This window comes from Natrix helvetica, assembly GCF_964273705.1.
Source record: "Natrix helvetica genome assembly, chromosome: 8".
NCBI classification, from domain to species: domain Eukaryota; kingdom Metazoa; phylum Chordata; class Lepidosauria; order Squamata; family Natricidae; genus Natrix; species Natrix helvetica.
Genome location: NC_138559.1, coordinates 21,284,659 through 21,303,756, shown reverse-complemented (window position 1 = coordinate 21,303,756; position 19,098 = coordinate 21,284,659). Strand labels below are relative to the sequence as shown.

At 44.6% G+C, this 19,098-nt stretch overlaps 1 protein-coding gene across 3 annotated transcripts in view; it reads left to right on the top strand.

The window, feature by feature from the left end:
- Window positions 1-19,098, top strand: part of SNX19 (sorting nexin 19) — a 395,229-nt gene that overhangs the window by 32,122 nt on the left and 344,009 nt on the right. For 2 of the 3 annotated variants that reach the window (XM_081961262.1, XM_081961263.1), the window contains 3 exons: window positions 2,158-2,342; window positions 5,438-5,525; window positions 7,669-8,725. The exons of the other annotated variant lie outside the window; for it this stretch is intronic. In XM_081961262.1, coding sequence (XP_081817388.1) covers window positions 2,158-2,342; window positions 5,438-5,525; window positions 7,669-7,804 — 409 coding nt within the window. In that variant the 3' untranslated portion in view covers window positions 7,805-8,725. Of the gene's footprint in view, window positions 1-2,157; window positions 2,343-5,437; window positions 5,526-7,668; window positions 8,726-19,098 lie in introns of those variants that run through there. 3 annotated transcript variants of the gene reach the window in all.

Genomic DNA, 19,098 nt, shown 5'->3' with positions numbered 1-19,098 from the left:
GCTGATCGTTGGGAGGCCGATCCAACCGACAATCAGCTGTTAGTGCTAATTAGGCTGTGCTGAAACTGAAATGGGTTGTTTGCTGTTTGCTGCAAAGAGGCAAATAGCTGGGAGGCAGATTTTTTTTTTCTTGTTTTCCTCCCCAAAAGCTAGTAGCATCTTATTTTTCTACTTGCATTTTTACATGCTTTTGAACTGCCAGGTTGGCAGAAACTGGGACAAGTAGTGGGCGCTCACTCTGTTACGCGGTACTAGGGATTCGAACCGCTAAACTGCCAACCTTCCGATTGACAAGCTCAGCGTCTTAGCCACTGAGCCCTTAAGATAAAGATAAAATATGCTAAATTATATTTCTGTGTCATCCCTGCAATCTACCCCAATCAGTCCCAATCAGCTGCTTCAGCTCAATATTTTTCAGCTCGATTCTTCAAGAGCCGAAGAAGCTTCTTGGATGAGAAGCGAAACGTCTTTCTTCAAAGAAAAACCAGAAAGTCCAGTTGCCTCTTGAAAAAGCACCTTTGGGACAATTACTTTATGAGTTTCTTTTGGCTCTGGATTCCCTTTAACCAAAGGGAAAAGTAGATTCAGGGGTAAGTCTTGTGTCCTTTCTCCCAGATCTAAGCTGGCAAAGCCATCACTGTGCATTTCTCCCTCCACTTTTGGGATCACAAAAGGTTGAATATCTGCTAATCGAACACTCCAGTGCCCGGTCTCCCAGCCAGGGTACAAGGACACAATGTTCATGGTTTATACCATTGTAAACTTCTACAGGGCAGAAGATGGGAAAAATTCACGTACAAACATTGGGCAGTTCTCTGTGCGTCTTGGCTGACTCTCTTGAAAAGTTCAACTTCATATGTACTGATTTATAGGCTGCTTAATTTGGGGAGTGCTTGCATTTGTCTTCCTTGAAAAACACTTAGCAACTCGGTTGGGCTGCGTTTTATTACTCTGGGCAAGGCCTGCTACAGCTCCCAATTTTTCCAGCCAGAGTCAAAAAGGCAGGAATTAATATCAGGAAATTAGCACGGAGGGATGCCGTATTTGGGTGATCTTGCTTAATAAAATAAACACAGAAGAAATAAAAGTTAATAGATTTTATACAGTCCTCGGGATTTCCTGTGGAAGCACAGCTGCTTTGTATGTGGGTAGTCCTCCACTTATGACCACAATTGGGCCCGGATCTTCTTATGGTTGATAAGTGGATCACATGGTCTTTAATTGAACCTGCCTCCTTCCCCCCCCCCATTAATTTTCTGTCAGCGTTCATGCGGGTGGGTGTGTCAGCAGTGGGATTCACTTACCCATATTTTTCGGAGTATAAGACGCACCAGAGTATAAGACGCAGCAAGGTTCTGAAGAGGAATTTTTTTTTAAATAAAAGTTTTTGCACTCTGCAAACCTCCCAAAAATGGCATGTTTTTCACGAAAATGGGCCCATTGTTTTCAAAAAAGGCCATGAATAGCCTTTAGGAGGTTTATAGAGTGCTCCTGGGGGGGTGGGGCAAAAAATGACCTGTTTTTCGCAAAAACGGGCTTGTTTATTGTCACAAAAAGGGCTTGGATAGCCTTTAGGAAGCTTACAGAGTGCTGCTGGGGCCTGGGGAGGAAAAAAACGGGCTGTTTTTCAATCATTTTTGCCCTCCCCAGCCCCCAGGAGCACCCTGAAAGCCTCCTAAAGCAAGGGTGTCCAAACTTGGCAACTTTAAGACTTGTGGACTTCAACTCCCAGAATTCCTCAGCCAACTGGCTGGGGAATTCTGGGAGTTGAAGTCCACAAGTCTTAAAGTTGCCAAGTTTGGACACCCCTGTCCTGAAGGCTCTGCATGGCCATTTTTGTGAAGGGGACGGAGTTTCGGGAGGCAAAAAATGCTGCATTCAGTGTATAAGACGCACCCAGATTTTCAGCCTCTTTTTTTGAGGGGAAAGAGGTGCGTCTTATACTCCGAAAAATAGGGTACCTTCCCTACCAGTTTGCAAATGTGAGCGTGCGTGCATGCTTCACTCGCCAGCACCTTGTCTGTGCGTGCCCGCTGTGTGCCACCTCTGCCATGCGTGCGATAGGTTCGACATCACGGTTCTATCAGTTTGGACTGATGTACCTGAAAGAAACATCAATTCCCTTCCCTTATTTGTATCTTTTTTTTTCCCCTACAGGTGGCTTGAAGTCCAGGTAGACAACTTGACGTGCACCCAGTACTGGGTGCAATATCTTCGGCTGCTCCAGGAATCCATTTGGCCTGGGGGAGTCTTGCCCGGGGTGCCCAAACCTCTCAGGACGGAAGAGCAGAAGGCTGAGACCAAGGAACAGGCCCTGCAGATTCTCATGGCAATACTGCCTGGTGGGTGAAGCTCAGACCCTAATCCTAACCCAAAACCTCTACAAGGTTTCCCTCCTCGTAGAGAGTCATGGGAATGGCCTGGAGGGACAGTCCTGAAGCCATTGCCTGGTCCCTGGGAAAGGGGGTAATTTTAGGAAGAGACACAGTCTGTCTTTTCCCCCAGTCATTGGGGAAGGGGAGAAAAATATAATCGGACTTGCAAGATAAAATAAAAGATAATAGAGCTACTGTATGGAGATTCTCAGTCATCCAGGGAGGAGGAGATGAAGAGGAGGAAGGGGGAAGGAATATGTAGAGCTTGAGGTCCTTGTTGCTGTCTGAGTTTGGTGGTTTTCTTGCAGACAGTTCATTACTCAACTAGGTAACATCATCAATGCTAGAAGATAGTGGGATTTGAGATGAGGAGAAGGGGGAGAAGCAGAAGGAAGAAGAAGAGGAGGAAGATGAGAAGAAGAGGGGGGGAAGAGAAAGAAGAAGAGGAGGAGGAAGAGGAGAAAGAAGAAGAGGAGGAAGAGAAGGAGGAGGAAGATAAGAAGAAGCTGCTTTTGTTCTGACGAGTTCTATTGGATGTATTTTAAAAGCATTGATCAAAAGAGGAAGATTGTTGTTGTTGCTGTTATTATTATTCTTGGACGGAAGCAAAATGTATTCAAAGAAAAACCAGAAAGTCCATTTGCCTCTTGAAAAAGCACCATAATAGAGCTAGCACTGATGATGTCCCCTTGTTGGGTCATGAAACATCTGCAAGAAAACCAGCAAGCTCAGAGAGCACCAAGGGAGCCCTCTTTTCAGTCCTGAGCTCCAGCTATTCTCTTCTGTCAGAGAGTATCTTAATACAGCTTAATTCTAGTCTTCTAGAGTCTCGTTCCCGATCCAGGCAATCTCCAAGGGCTAACACCCCTTAACTTAGAAGAGAAATGGAGCGGAACAAAATGATAGAAAACCACTCATCCATTAACATGCAAAATTTGCTCCCAAATGGGCCTCTTTCTTGGCTGTTTCATCCCTATCTTTTTTTTTAAATTTAGCATGCTTATAATAATAATAATAAACCATCATACTCCTCAAATGAAGCTCTTGGTTTGAAAACTGTATACTCTGATACAGAAGGTGTCCTGTCAATTTCTGCATCTCCAAACAATTTTTTTAAAAAAACACATTTTATTTACTTGTATGTTGAAAAGACATACCGTTCACGGCACACCTTTTTTTTTAAAAAAAAAAAAACCATCCCAAGAAAAATCACAAGAAACAAACATCAAAGTTCCAAAACATTAAAAGGGCTGGTGAAAAATTATGTTTTGAATCCCTTCCTAAAACCCTAAATAAGCAAAGAACGGCTTGTTCCATAACACGAGCTCTGTTCTGGAGAAAGCAGAATTAATCATTGATGTCAAAACAGGGATATTTTCCCTAAATATGTGTTGTCTATGAAGATTCTCAGTCCTCCAGGTCACGGTTGTCCCAAAGGTGCATTTTTTCAAGAGGCAACTGGACTTCCTGGTTTTTCTTTGAAGACGTTTCGCTTCTCATCCAAGAAGCTTCTTCAGCTCTGACTGGATGGTGGGGGAATGGAAGGATTTGTACTCCTTGCAGACAGCTGGTCATTTGCATTCTTTGTAGAGAGTCATTGAGGCCACTTGGAGGTTTGCCTATGTCCTCAGGGTCACCTGAGTGGTGCAAATTGGTGTAGAGCCTCCTTGGAGCCGCTGAAAGGACTGGAGATAGATGATGTCATATCCCTCCACCTCTGTTGAGAGTTGTTGTTAGTGGCGAAGTCGTGTCTGACCCATCGCGACCCGATGGATAACGTTCCTCCATGCCTTTCTGTCCTCTACCATCCTCTGGGGTCCATTTGAGCTCACACCTACAGGGATCTTACATTCCAGGTTCCCAAGGAGTACAATAGCAGAGTTGGAAGGGACCTTGGAGGTCTTCTAGTCCAACCCCCTGCCTAGGCAGGAAACCCTATACCGTTCCAGACAAATGGCTATCCAACAACTTCTTAAAGACTTCCAGTGTCTGAGCATTCACAACTTCTGGAGGCAAATTATTCCACTGATTAATTGTTCTAACTGTCAGGAGATTTCTCCTCAGTTCTAAGTTGCTTCTCTCCTTGATTAGTTTCCACCCATTGCTTCTTGTTCTACCCTCATGTGCCTTGGAAAATGGTTTGACTCCCTCTTCTTTGTGACAACCCCTGAGATATTGGAACACTGCTATCATGTCTCCCCTAGTCCTTCTTTCTCTTAAACTAAACATACCCAGTTCCTGAAACCGTTCTTCATATGTTTTAGTCTCCAGTCCCCTAATCACCTTTGTTGCTCTTCTCTGCACTCTTTCTAGAGTCTCCACATCTTTTTTACATCGTGGGGACTAAAACTGAATGCAATATTCCAAGTATGGCCTTACCAAGGCATTATAGCATAGATCTTTATAGCATCGGATGTTCCTTTCACCACCAGATACATCCACAGCTGAGCGTCCTTTCGGCTTTGGCCCAGCTGCTTCACTCTTTCTGGTGCTACCAGTATTAGCCCTCTGCTCTTCCCCAGTAGCATATTGGACCCCTTCCGATCTGAGGGGCTCATCTCCCGGCATCATATCTTTTGGCCTTTTTGGTACTTGTCCATGGGGTTTTCATGGCAATGATACTGGAGTAGGTTGCCTTTTCCTTCTCCAGCCAATCACGTTTTGTCAGCGCTCTCTGCTATGACCTGTCCATCTTGGGTGGCCCTTTAAGGCGTAGCTCATAGCTTCGTTGAGCTACGCCAGCCCCTTCGTCACGACAAGGCAGTAATCATGAAGGGGATTGAGAGAAGGCTGTTTCATTTTGACATAGATGGCCTCTTTGACTCTTCTTTCAAACCAGTGGTCCTCTCTGTCCAAGAGGTGGAGTTTGTTGTCTTCAAAAGAGGGGGCTTTGTCTTTGAAATGCGAATGGACTGCTGAATCTTGTCCGGATGGCTTTGTTCCTCCTCTTGTTCGCAAAGTCCAGTTGCCTCTTGAAAAAGCACCTTTGGGATGCTCTGTGTTGTACTATACTGCTACCGTGTTTTTCCTGTGAATTCATGCTAGTCTCTGATTCCCGACAGACTCACTGCAAGAATTCCTAGGTGTCAATAAATGTCAACAAAGCTGGAGCCTCGTCTTGGAATCCATGCAGCATCCAAGCATCAACAGGTAACTTGCGCCGTACGATACCAAGATAGGGAAATGAATCAGTATTTACCCCGGGCAGAGCCATTGAATAAAATACAAGCAGTCTTCAACTTAAGACCAGAATTTTAATCAGTAAGCCATGCAGTTGATAAGTGTGTGATTTTCCACCTTTTTACTGGAGTCATTAAATGGATTTGGCTTCTGTCACGGAATAGAGTAGAATAGAATAGAATAGAATAGAAGAATAGAATAGAATAGAATAGAATAGAATAGAATAGAATAGAATGCAGAGTATTTCTCACTGTTGGGAAATTTCTAGTTTCAGTGGCTTCCCTCTTTGATTAGTTTCCATCCATTGGTTCTTTGTCTTGACGTCTGGTGCTTTGGAAAATGGGTCAAATACATGATCCTGGGATGCTGCAACCAGTGTACATCCAGGCGTGGGCTTCAAAAATTTTGGCAAGGGGTTCTCTGCCTGGTTGCTGGGTGGGCGTGGCCATGGTGGGCGTGGCCTAGTAGGCTGCCTGGACCACGGCTGGGGGTGGGGACATTTTTGCCCTCCGGGCTCCAGAGGCTTTCCTTGAGCCTCCGAGAGGGCGAAAACAGCCCCCCCAGGTTCGGGAGGCCCGTTTGTGGCCTTTCTGAACTTCCGGTAAGCCCGTTGAGCTTCCACGCACAACCTACACTTAACCTGCATCCAAAATGAGACTCCTGGGAGGGGCAGGGGTGGGAGGGGCCAGCCAGGAATGGGATTTCGGGGTTCTCTGAACTGCACAGAATCTTAGCTAGAGGTTCTTCCGAACCCCTGCAAACCCCCAGCAGCCCCACCCCTGTGTACATCCATGCCAGTTGTCAAGAATCTGATTTTTTTTTTTTATCATGTTACCCCTTGGAAGCTTTGACGGTTACCAGGGCAAGGACCCATCACTTTTTTCAGTGCCGTCCTAATTTCGAACAGTCACTAAAAAAAATTGTCGAGAAGGGGAGGACTACCTCTAGCACAGGATCTTGAGAGATAAAGTGGAACGCAAGGTTTAGTAGGGTAAGCAAGATCGACAGAGGGAGGGCTTCCTGTTTAAGCCATTCCATTTTTTTTTCCCTCCCATCAGTAAGTTCTTTTCCCGTAATGATTCTGCTCGGTCTAAATAAAGTTACACTATAAAATACACTCCCCGGCTTGACACTGGCTGTTAATATGATGTGTTAAAATCCTAACATCTTGTTGCGTGAGAGATTAGCGGGGGCTCATATATACAGTTGGCAGTATCTAGCAGGCTTTGGCCGATCTTGAAAAAAAGCAAAGGGGTGAGGTCTATTTATTCTTTGGATTTAGTCCTCGGATAGGAAACTGAAACCAATGTGGAAGAAGACAGAGGCAGCCTCCATATGTTTGCTAAGACAACTACATGGGTTTTTCTCATGATGTCTTGACTTTACTACTCAACGAACCACACCGTGAAGCCATTTCTAATAGTAGAGCAGGGGTCGGCAACCTTAAACACACAAAAAGCCACAAAGGTCCTAACTGATAGCCCCCTGTTCAATTCGGGAGCCAACTGGAAATCCGGTTCCCCCACCATAGAGTCTCCTCCTAGTGCAGCGTCCTTTTTCCTCTGCCAACCGGAAGTCCAGTTCCCACACCATAGAGTCTCCTCCTAGCGCGGCATCCTTTTCCCTCTGCCAACCGGAAGTCCAGTTCCCACACCATAGAGTCTCCTCCTAGCGCGGCTCCTTTTTCCTCTGCCAACTGGAAGTCCAGTTCCCCCACCATAGAGTCTCCTCCTAGCGCGGCGTCCTTTTCCCTCTGCCAACCAGAAGTCCAGTTCCCACACCATAGAGTCTCCTAGCGCGGCTCCTTTTTCATCTGCCAACCGGAAGTCCGGTTCCCACACCATAGAGTCTCCTCCTAGCGCGGCGTCCTTTTTCCTCTAACTGTCCTAACCGAAAGCCCTATCAATTGTGGAGCTGACAGCGCTCGCCCCCGCAACCAGAAGCTCCTCTCAAAATTGTGGTGCTGACTGGCAACAGGGAGCTGCAGCAGAGGGTTGAAAGAGCCACGTGCGGCTCCAGAGCAGCAGGTTGCCGACCCCTGTACTAGAATGTTAATCTCCTTGGATATTGGAATCTGCTGTCCCATTGATTCAAACTCCGTCTTTCTTTTCAGGCACATAATTTACTCCCTCGTGGATATCCTGATGGAGTTTTTGATCCCCAATTCCCCGTTGGAGGCGCCCCAAACAACGCCAATAACGACTTCAGGCTATGGAGCGGCTGAGAGAGCTAGCACTTCAACACGTTAATTCCTACTGCGAGGCAAAGAGAAACATACACACACACCCTAGACATGATCTCATACGATACTTTGCTGTTGGTCTGATCCAGAATCTGTTGACGAAGGACCAATAGATAGAATTCTGGAAGAGACCAGCGACTCCTGCAAAGGATGTCCCAGAGCTGTTTCTGCACAATAAAATAGTATCAGTTCCAGAACCTGGAAGGAATTGCAAAGTATTTCAGGAATGAGAAGAAATAATCTCTTAAATGTGAATAATCTAGAGAATCGGATGAGACTTTAGCTACATTCCCGGATAGTTGTAATTTTGCTTCCTGCGTGTCTTGTTTTAATTTACAGGACGTTTTGGTGCTCTCAGAGTACTTACATGGGCATTCCATGACATGACCTCTCTGTGTTTTTTCCTTCCCGATGAAACCATTCCAATGAGCAGCAAGCGGCAATTCATCCCTGTTTTTGCTTTTTTATTCTGTACATCATGTCTTTGTCCTTGAAACTTAGCAGTATTCCTGGAATCTCAGATCTACCAAGTGTAGAAGGTTTGATGGCGTTCCAAAATTGATGTAATTGGCTCAAGTCACTTGTGTCTGAAGAGATGACAGAACCCAGCTCAGTACTTTTGCTGTTCCTCAGCCGGCTTTGAAGAAGTTTATTGCTATTTGTTTACCCATCTAGGAAGCTGTTACTCCTTTAGATCATTGGGATGGTTTGCATTCTTTTACGATGGACTTGCTGCGAAGGCCAAACCAAATTGGATGAGTCTAGATCAGCCGTATATAGATGCACCCAACCAAGGGAGGTGTTAACAGATTCTTAAGTGTGGAGAGTGGAGAGCTTCCTTTGTTTGTCAGCCTACATTTAAGTGTGTTTGCAGGGGAGGGAGTCCCTGAGTTGAATACGTGTCAGAATTAAAGTTGTTGTTTGGCTAAATCTTGAGCGAATTTTCTGTTGACATGGTTGGAAAGATACAAAAACCACCCAGAGTTAAATGTCTATGGAGATTCTCAGTCATCCGGGTCAGAGGTCCCCTATCCCTGGTCACATCCACTACTGGCCTATTCACAACTGGGCCACATGAATGCTGGGCCGGTGCGCGCATGCAGCTCAACTTGTGTGAGTGGCAGGACAGTGTTATGAGCAGCTCAACTTGCACAAGTTGAGCTGTGCACCCATGCACGTGCCTGAGAGCCTGCCGCTTGCACAAGTGGAGTTAGGTGCGCACACACTCACGCAGCCTGGTTCCCCTCTCCCACCTACCGACCCACCCACAGTTGGGCCCATCAAGGAACAAAGGTTGATTCCACTGATTCAGGTCATGGTTGTATTGAATAACAGAATAGCAGAGAAAGGACCTTGTAGGTCATCTAATCCAATCCCCGAGCCCAAGCAGGAGATCCTACACCATTTCTGACAAATGGCAGCCCAGTCTTCTTGGAAGCCTCCAGGGATGAAGCTCCTACAACTTCTGAAGGCAACTTCTGTTCCCTTGACTGATTGTTCTCACTGTCAGATAATTTCTCCTTATTTCCAAGTTGAATCTCTCCTTGGTCAGTTTCTATCCATTATTCCTTGTCTGGCCTTTGGGTGCCTTGGGAAATAGGTTGACCACCTCCTCTTCGTAGCAGCCCTTCAAATATTGGAACTGAAGAAGCTTCTTGGATGGAAAGCGTAATGTTTTTCAAAGAAAAATAAAATGAAGTCCAGTTGCCATTTGAAAAAGGTGCCTTCGGGATTTACCCAGAGTAGGGAAAACATTGAGGACTTTGAACTGTGGTGCTGGAGAAGACTCCTGCGAGTTTCTTGGACTGCAAGGCGATCCAACCGGTCAGTCCTAGAGGAGATCAACCCTGACTGCTCTTTAGAAGGTCAGATCCTGAAGAGGAAACTCAAAGACTTTGGCCACCTAATGAGAAGGAAGAAGGACTCACTGGAGAAAGCCTAATGCTGGGAAAGATTGAGGGCAAAAGAAGAAGGGGACGACAGAGAAGGAGGTGGCTGGATGGAGTCACCGAAGCAGTCGGCGTGAGCTTAAATAGACTCCAGAGGATGGCAGAGTACAGGAAGGCCTGGAGGAACGTTGTCCATGGGGTCGTGATGGGTTGGACATGACTTCACAACTAACAACAAAGGGAAAACATCTGCCTGCCTTAAGGGTAAACCTTTGATAAATGTCTTTTCAGTGCCTGCTGAGTTTAAAAGCTCCATTGTTGAGGAGGAAGAACATGAGTGATAGTGGACATCAGATGAAAAAGCCAAAGAAAATTTACCCTGGATTTCTCTGGTGAGCCTTATCAAAGCTCTTCCATCCTCTGTCTTGGACAATTCCCTGCCTGGGAATGGACCTCATTCTGTCCCTCAACTGTAGGGAACGAAGTCCAGGCTCCATTCAATGAAAAAGCAGAATCAGACAAATACTATATAAACAAAGAAGGAGTTTAGGTGGTGTACTAAAATGTCCTAGGCACAATTTAGGGGAACCCCCCCCCCTCCAAACTCACTTTATTGTAAAATGATAGGAACATGTACCCTGTAAAGTGCTTGAGTCATATATACAGAGGATGATTCCAGATGCCATTGGAAATCCATTACCTACTGTATATTTAAAGAGAATGTTTGCATAACTCACAAAGGGAAGAAAGTGGGAATTCTTTCCCTTATACCCACCACAGACTAGATGGAGCCACTTCCTGAGTCAACAATTCTGCAATTAAACACTCCCGTGGATTGTGTAGCAATCCTGTACAGAGTAATCAGCAACGGGGTCAAATGGGGAACTTTGCACGAAACAGTTGAGTTGACACCATCGCTCCAGTTTAGGGAATTCTGGAGCTGTGGTTTTAATGTCATTTCCCAGGATCTCCACTCCCTTGTTTCAATCATCTTCAATGATGGAAATAGTTCTTTAAACTGTAAGTCTCCTGCTTCTATTGCCCATTGTCAATCTTTTGTGCTCTTGGGCTCAATACCTGGAACACTTCAGGTACAACTGCAGTCAACGTGGACAAGAATGAGAGACGTTGTGTGATGTGGCTCTCCTGAAAAAAGGTAAGATTGTGTAAACAAGATTGTGTCCTGGGAAGGTGGTACAGGTGTACATTTTATTTTCTTGGTCCTGCCTTCAAGGAATTAAAGGTGGCACCTGTCCTGCTATCATAGCATCTCCTCTGGGTGGAAGTTAGAATTGGAATGACGGAGTAGAATGACATATTTACTAGCTAGACAGTTGGGGTTAGTAGTGAAGGCACCAGGTTGTAACCAGAAAACAGTTCTAGATCCACCTTGGGTATGAAAGCCAGATGGGTGTTTGGGCCAATCACCAGGAGACAATGAGTTCTAGTTCCACCTTAGCCATCAAAGCTGGTTGGGTGACTGGGCTAATTACTAGGAGTCGGTGAGTTCTAGTCCTACCTTAGATCACGCGTGTGCTGGATGCGCAGTTTAATGGAAATTGTTCTGCGCATGCGCAAAACTCTAGAAAAAAGATGGCAGCGGCAATGGTGGTGAATTGGTTTGGGGGCATGGCCAGCTTGAGCCGCTGCCGATTCTGTGACCCAGGCCGGCATACCACTACTGGTTCGAACTGGTAGGAACCCACCTCTGCCTTAGATATGAAAACTGGCTGGGTGACTGGGCCAGTCACTCACTCTCGGCCCAACCACTTCACAGTGGAGGTGGAAGTATTAGGAGGATTAGATATGTTTGCGCCTTGAGTTGTTAATAAAAATAATAAAGGTGGGACATAAATGAATGACAATTAAAAATAATCTGCTAGTAAAAACATTGAGAAGAGGACAATGTCCAAACAGTCACTCCCTGTGTTGTCTTGAGCGTTCACACATCTTGTGGAACTAAAATATAGAGCCTTTGATTTCTGAGTTAACGGATGAGCCTAGATATTGTCATTTTCAAAACTACAAATAATGATTTAGCATTAATAGATGAGCCCCAGCCATCATGGTTAAAAACAAATTAAGGTTTCTCATAATCTTGAACCTTGACCTTCATACCCTCCTGCAGCTGAAGTTGAGAATTAATAGAGCAAATTTGGCTTCCAAAGAATTCCCTTGTTTCTCTCTCTCCTCTGCAAAGCCGAGTATTTTTTTTAAAAGTTAAATATCAGTTGACCAAACGTGTTTTCCTTCCTGTTCCCAAGATTCTTGTGGATCAAATGGTCAAGAGGTGTACTCTGAATGATTTTGAAGAATTCGGAAGCAGTGGGGTTCAAAGTCCTTCAAAGTTTAAGATCGTTAAGACTCTTTGCAAAGCAAAGAAAAGACTCAGTGAAGTATACACTTCTTTTTTTCAAGTGCTGAAGGTACCTCCTGGACCTTTAGAGAGCTCAGGAAGTATATCTATCTTAAACAAAGATCACAGAAGTGTGTGTGTATGGTAAAAAGAAAAAGAAACATCACTTTCTGAATACAGATTTTTTTTTCCTCTGCAACATCACCGTCAATACAAGTTAGCATGTAGTTCTCACAACTAAATATTCCTTTATTTTGGAACATTTTAAAATTCTCTATTCACACTATCCCTGGTTTAGGTTGATTGATTCCAACTCTTGTTATTCTTTCTTTATTCACAACTTCTGGCCGGTGAGCTTGCCTTCAAATTTAATATTTACAAGCCTACGTGACTGTTGGTACACTGATGGTGAAGAATTTCATATTCACTTCCAGAAATGAGTCTCCAGCATCAGCCAGGACCTCTGAAGCATATTTCCCAAAACACGAAAGCAGATACGTTCTCAGAATGAAAGCAGATTTTAGATCGAGTTGGAAAACTTTAAAAGCGTTCACAACAGAAATAATTAACTCACAGCCCAGCTACTTATGACACAGAAAAGAAAGAAGAGAAAGAAAGAGCCATGTGCTCAGCTCTGTGGCCTGCGTGCCCAGATGATGGCAATCAGGAATAGTGGTTAAAGCTAAATAACTACTCTACATTGAACTACACATTGTAGTTATCTAGTCTGGTAAGAAATGCCATATTTTGTCCTTAGAATATCCTTAGGGGAAAATGGCTCCAATCACAACACATTTTCAAACTTCGTGCTGGGAAGAAATCATTTCTCCATCCTGGTGAAAACTTTATTCAAATCTGAATTTTAAAAAATAGTTCAGCTATATTTGCAATTATTTTATATGTAGGAATGTGTGTTACAGAAATAGGTCGTAGCTGTTCTGAACTAGGCCTCCCAAGAGCAAACTCCTTGTTCCAACAAAAAACCCTTATATTAATTTACTGTGAATTCTGCTCATTCACAAAAAAGCAAAGTCTTTAAGGGAGGATTTACGGTCACAGACCTTATCTTCAGCTGATATCTGCAAAACTTGGCAAGGAGTCTCGGAGAGTCACGAACCAATTAAGCAAACTAATTGTCTCCTGCAAACTCCACTCCCCTTTTGCTCCTCTTTTATTTCCTCTGGGAGAGCCATTCACTGTCCACCTGTGGCCTTACTCCCAAGTCGACCCCTGCTCCTTAGCTGTTCCCTTCGTCTGGCAACTCTGTACATACGCACACTGGGAAGAGGCTCCAGCTGTTCTTCTGCCTCACTGATGTCTGACTCTGAAGGCAGCTGATAACTGGCATATGGCTCTGCCCCCCTCTCTGCCTCCGACACAGAGCCCTCCTCAGAGCCTTCCCCAGACTCCAGGACTGGCCCATGTTCCTCCCCAACCTCCCCACTGAAGTTGTAGCTCTGCTGGCTGCTGGCAGCCACAACAGTAACTTTCCTTGGCTTCCTATTCTTCATTTATTTGGTCGAGACAAAGGATTTTGGGTTCCACAGGATGGGAAACGTGATATCACAAGAGGAACTCCCAAAATTAGTGAATTCATTCAGTAGATGATCAAGTGGGACTGATTATGTTCATGGTATAATTCAGAATTATGCTTTATTGTGATACTCAAACACTTGCCAGGGAATTCTACAAGAAGTTTAAAATCCTTTCCAATCCCTTCAAGTGGCCTTTGGGTTGCACGTATTCTTGACCTGTTTGTCTGAATCCCATCCTAAGATTCACAACATGAAGCTCCCTTCGATTTCCAGAATATCAAGGTGAAGATAAAGCAGAAGGCAGCCAAAGTGATTGACACCTTTTCTGTACCTCAGGCTGTCGAAACAAAGGTTTTGCCGTGACGGATTTCGACAATACCCAAGGCCTTTTTTAACCCCCTCCCTGTGTGGGCTTCAATCATCCACACGCCCCCTCTCTTCTACTCATTCACATGTTCACATTATGAGGGGGTGGGATATTTATAATGAAAAACCAACCGAGCACAAAAGCCAGCTAGGAGTTCCTTCTCCAGGAGAGATAATCGAAGGGGTAGACTTCACTCTCTGTCAGGTCTGGGGGTCCTGTGTGAGAAAACTGGGATATTATAGAGAGAGTAGGGGAGTCCGCCTTAATAACCTTAATCTGGAAAAAAAGAATTAACTATTAAGGCCCCACTGAGGGACTGTTTTCATAGATACAGCAGGTTGCCTTCAGCCCTGTGGCTGGATGGAGTACCTGTCTCCGCAGCAACCACCGAATTTAAGACTTTAATGTGTTTTGAGGCTCACTGTCTAATCTGAAATACAAAATGTCACCATAAGTCGCTACGGCCTACCTAGAAAACACATAACCAGCTTGCACCTTCTGGTTGCTGGGGTACAGGGGCCTCCAAATTCTCCACAGGGAGAAGTTTGGGTTGGGACAAGGGCCCCTCTCTCTTGTTCCTGTTCCCATTGTTCCCCTCTTCTGGTTAAAAGACCTAATATGATGTCTTTAATTCTAATCCTTGAACAGGAGGGGGGAGCAGGGCCTAGAGGGATCGGTGGGAGAGACCCCCACCAGTTTAATGGTCTGTAAAAAGAGAAAGCAGCAGAGGGTGATTAGAAATGTCAACTCTTCTGAGAAAGAAAAGGAAGTCTCCTTGAAGTCAAGGTTGATTCCTGATGACTTCATGATGAAGTCCATGAAGTTTTCTTGGCCGCAAGATGGAATTGGTTTATCCTTACTTTCTTCTGGGACCTTTCAATTTCCCAGTCTAGCCTACAGCTTTGGAATCTCTCGTTCAAGAAATAATCAGGCTCAATCCTGCCTAATTTCAATATCTTCAGCCAAGACTGCCACAATATTTAATTGCGCTCACTTATTAGCATAGCAGGGAGGGAGTTCTCACTTCACCCGAATTATCGTTTTGAGGTGGCTCATGATTTCAATCTGGATCAAACTGATCTGTGAAAGAGATTCAGTGTCCTGACATTGGTTTAATTATCCAGATGGATCTGTAAAAGGATGGCTTTTAGAAAGCAAGTTTAGAATAACTGAGTTGGAAGGGACCTTGGAGGTCTTCTAGTCCAACCCCCTGCTTAGGCAGGAAACCCTATGCCACAGACAAAAATTTTATCCAATCTCTTCTTAAAAGACTTCCAGTGTTGGAGCATTCACAACCTCTGGAGGCAAGTTCTTCCACTGATTAATTGTTCTGTCAGGAAATTTCTCCTTAGTTCTAAGTTGCTTCTCTCCTTGATTAGTTTCTACCCATTGCTTCTTGTCCTGCCTTCAGGTGCTTTGGAGAATAGTTTGACTTCCTCTTCTTTGTGGCACAGGCACAAAAGATTTTGCACAGGCACAAAAGATTTCTGGATAGCCCGGTGAACATGATTACTTCCATTATGCACGTCAAATATTGATCCAATTCCAAAAGTCACTTTGAGTCATGCCTTGGATGAAATTGCTGTTGAATCAAATATCCGAGCAGCCTAAACATGATGTTGCGGTTCTCCACCAAGATGCCGGGGCTTCTCCAGCGTTTCAAGAAGTAAAACTTTGTCATGTCTTACTGCAAAATGTGAAGCTGACTCAGAATGGCAGGAAGCACCTTGAATGGGGATTAATTAAGGTTTGCTAAAAGAAGCATAGTGTCATTCGTTAACAATCACCTCTTTCCAGTATGGAAGCTTTGAATCAGGAGTGTCCAACCTTGGCAACTTGGCCAACTAGGGAATTCTAGGAGTTGAAGTCCAGAGATCTTAAAGTTGCCAATGTTGGACACCATTGCTTTAAATCAAAGAAAGGGATCAGAGTGTTCAAGTTATTTGAGTACTGCTCAATTTAGCGTCCCAATTAGATCAGAGATCTATGTCAGGCCTGGAAGCCATCTTTTGCATTGGGCCTTCAGACCTGCCACATTTAATGCTGTGGCAAATTGGGAGGGGAGATAATATGAAGTAGACGAGATATAGTCAAAATAACATTCCTTTCTCAGAAAGTCAAGGCCATCTTGCCCCTGGAGTGGCGTGAATGGGAGGCATCTCCAGTTTTCCATGGTGCCTGATTGGACCATATGATGGACATGTGGGTGCTGGGCAGGGACTTGAACTTTCACTTGGATGGGGAAAACCTGGAAACTTTCAGATTCGGTTTTTCTCAGATGTGCTGATATGATATCTCTAATAAAATGGAACTTTGAGGAACCTCAAGCCTCGGAGTCTTCTTTCACTAGGGGTGTTACTTGGGACCCTGACATTCTACTCTATTTTCAGAATAGGTCTTATTTTTTGGGAAACAGTATTATCCATCTGCTTTTTTGCAGATGCCGAGTTCTTCAGGACTTTATTCCCCCCCCCCTTTTGCTGGCAGGGGAGATAGGAACAAGTGACCCACACGTTTAGATGAGATGACATTACTGTTTTCATCTCAAAGGGATATCAAAAGAAGGGCCTTTTGATTTAAAATCCTGCCTGAGCAATTTGTGCTCAATTATTTGGGCTTTTTTTTTCTTCATCAGATGCCAGAGGATTAATTATCTTGCTCAATTGCGAGAGAGTTTTGTGCCATCTTAAAGATGATCTGATTAATTCTGGCATACACTTTCATGCTTGATAGCTCACCCATCAGATGAACAAAATGCTAGTGCAAGCTGGTCAGATCTTACCCACATACACAATTAATTATAAGGGATGCACACACACAAACACACACAGTCCCAAAAGACCGGAGAGAGAGGGGGGAGAGAGAGAGAGAGGGAAAGAGAGAGAGGAGGAGGAGAACAGTGGGAGAGGGAGGCAGAGGGAGAGAAAGAGAGAGACAGAGGGAAGGAGGAAAAGGGGGGAGATTGAAGAGGAGGACAGTGGGAGAGGGAGGGAGAGGAAAAGAAAGAGAAAGACAAAGGGAAGGACGGAGGGAGGGGGAGAGAGGGAGGGAGGAGGTGGACAGAGGGAGAGAAAGAGAGAGAGAAAGAGGGAAGGAGGGAAAGAGAGGAAGGGAGGAGGACAGTGGTAGAGAAAGAGAGAGAGGGAAGGAGGGAGAGGGGGAGAGGGAGGAGGACAGAGAGAGGGAGGAAGAGGAAAAGAAAAAGACAGAGGGAAGGACAGAGAGAGGGGGGAGGGAGAAGGAGGGAGAGAAAGAGAAAGGGAAGGAAGGAAAGAGAGGAAGGGAGGAGGAGGACAGTGAGAGGGAGGCAGAGGGAGAGAGAGAGACGGAAGGAGGGAAAGAGAGATGGGGAGAGGGAGGAGGACAGGGAGGGAGTGGAAAAGAAAGAGAAAGACAGCGGGAAGGACAGAGCACGGGGAGAGGGAGGAGGCGGGGAGAGGGAGAGGGAGGGAGGAAGAGAAAGAGAAAAAAGACAGAGGGGAGGAGGGAAAGGGGGAGAGGGAGGAGGAGGACAGAGGGAGAGGGAAGGAGAGGAAGAGAGAAAGACAGAGGGAAGGACAGAATGGGGGAGGGAGGAGGGAGGACAGAAGGAGTGGAAGGGAGAGGAAGAGAGAGAGAGAGAGAGAGAGAGAGAGAGAGAGAGAGAGAGAGAGAGAGAGAGAGAGAGAGAGAGAGAGAGAGAGAAGGCCACTTTAAAGCTATTCCTAAATAATTTCACCACTTTGACCATGTTGGATTTATTTGCTTAATCCCTGGAAATGTTTTCTAAATATTTTTCCACTGGAAGAACATTTTAACAATTTCCCTGGACCAAGACGAGCAAAAAGCAACTAGAAAAAAAAATCACGTGGAAGGATGAAAGAAAGGGAACCAGTAAATCTATGATAAAATCCTGGTTTACGGGATCATGTGTCATACCTAATATTAATCCACCAGGAGTGTGTTGTGATTTGGGTTTAATATGCTGTATAGAATCCTTGTGGGCTATGAACCATGCTCCTGGCTTAGCATGATGCCCAAATCCCACTAATGGTACTTATGGTTAACAATGTGATAATTCCTCAAGGGTCAAGCGTATTTCCTGGACCTTGAAAAAGGCACAGCTAATTTTGTTCTAAAGTATTTTAAAAGCGGGCAGGAGGAGGAGGAGGGATATTTTAGAAAAATAATCAAACTTGCAAATGAAGCAAGACAAATAAAGCTGTAATCAACTATTGAGAGAAAGGTTACTTGATTCTCCATCTGCTATTCTCTTGAGCAATACCTGGTACCAAATAAACTCACCAAAAGAGGAACAAAGAGAGGAAAAAGCCTTCCTTTTATGGTAAACGATCTCTAAAATGACAAATAAACCTCTCTTCATTCAGGGAAACAAGTTATCAGAGGACATTCCTGTTTCCGCAATTCCTTGCAATAGGAACCATGCCTTTAAAAATGAAGCAGGCTCACAAAATTATATACAATGTGTTAATTTAAACATTTCATCTTCCATTAAACAGTGTGTCATCTGGGGACAAATATCTCTGCGCAACAAGAATCAAAATTCACAGTATTCATTACACTGATACTGATTCTCTAAACTTACAATAATAGCAATAAGCATAATAAATCTATTCATTTCTCCCTCTTAACGTATCTTCTAATAATAATATAATAATATTAAACACAATAGTCTTATCGGACATATTCATAAAAATCATCATGTTGTTTACATCTTTGTCTTCGGGTCTCTGCCGTGCATTGCCGGGGAGCAGGGCGCATGTGGGGGACGCATGCACAGGAGGTGCTCGCATTGCGTTTTGGTGGTTCAGGTGCGCACTTTGGCCACTCGGCACCAAAAACATTAACCATCACTGTCATATAGTATTCAGTTTGTTCTTTCTCCTTTATAGCCAGCATTAATCTATTCATTTCTGCACAGTCTAATATTTCCCTAATTACATTCTCCTCGGTAGGGATCTCTTCTTCCAGTTTTGTGCAAATACAATTTCCCTTTACTATAGGTTTCAGGCAGTGGTGGGCCCTCCGGAGCACTGTACCGGAACGGTAACTGGTGCTCCGGGCAGGCTCCGGTATGCCGGTACCGGGGCGTACAGCTTGCAACCCACCATTGGTTTCAGGCAAAATCCCCAACAAAAATAGTTCTGCTTTTAA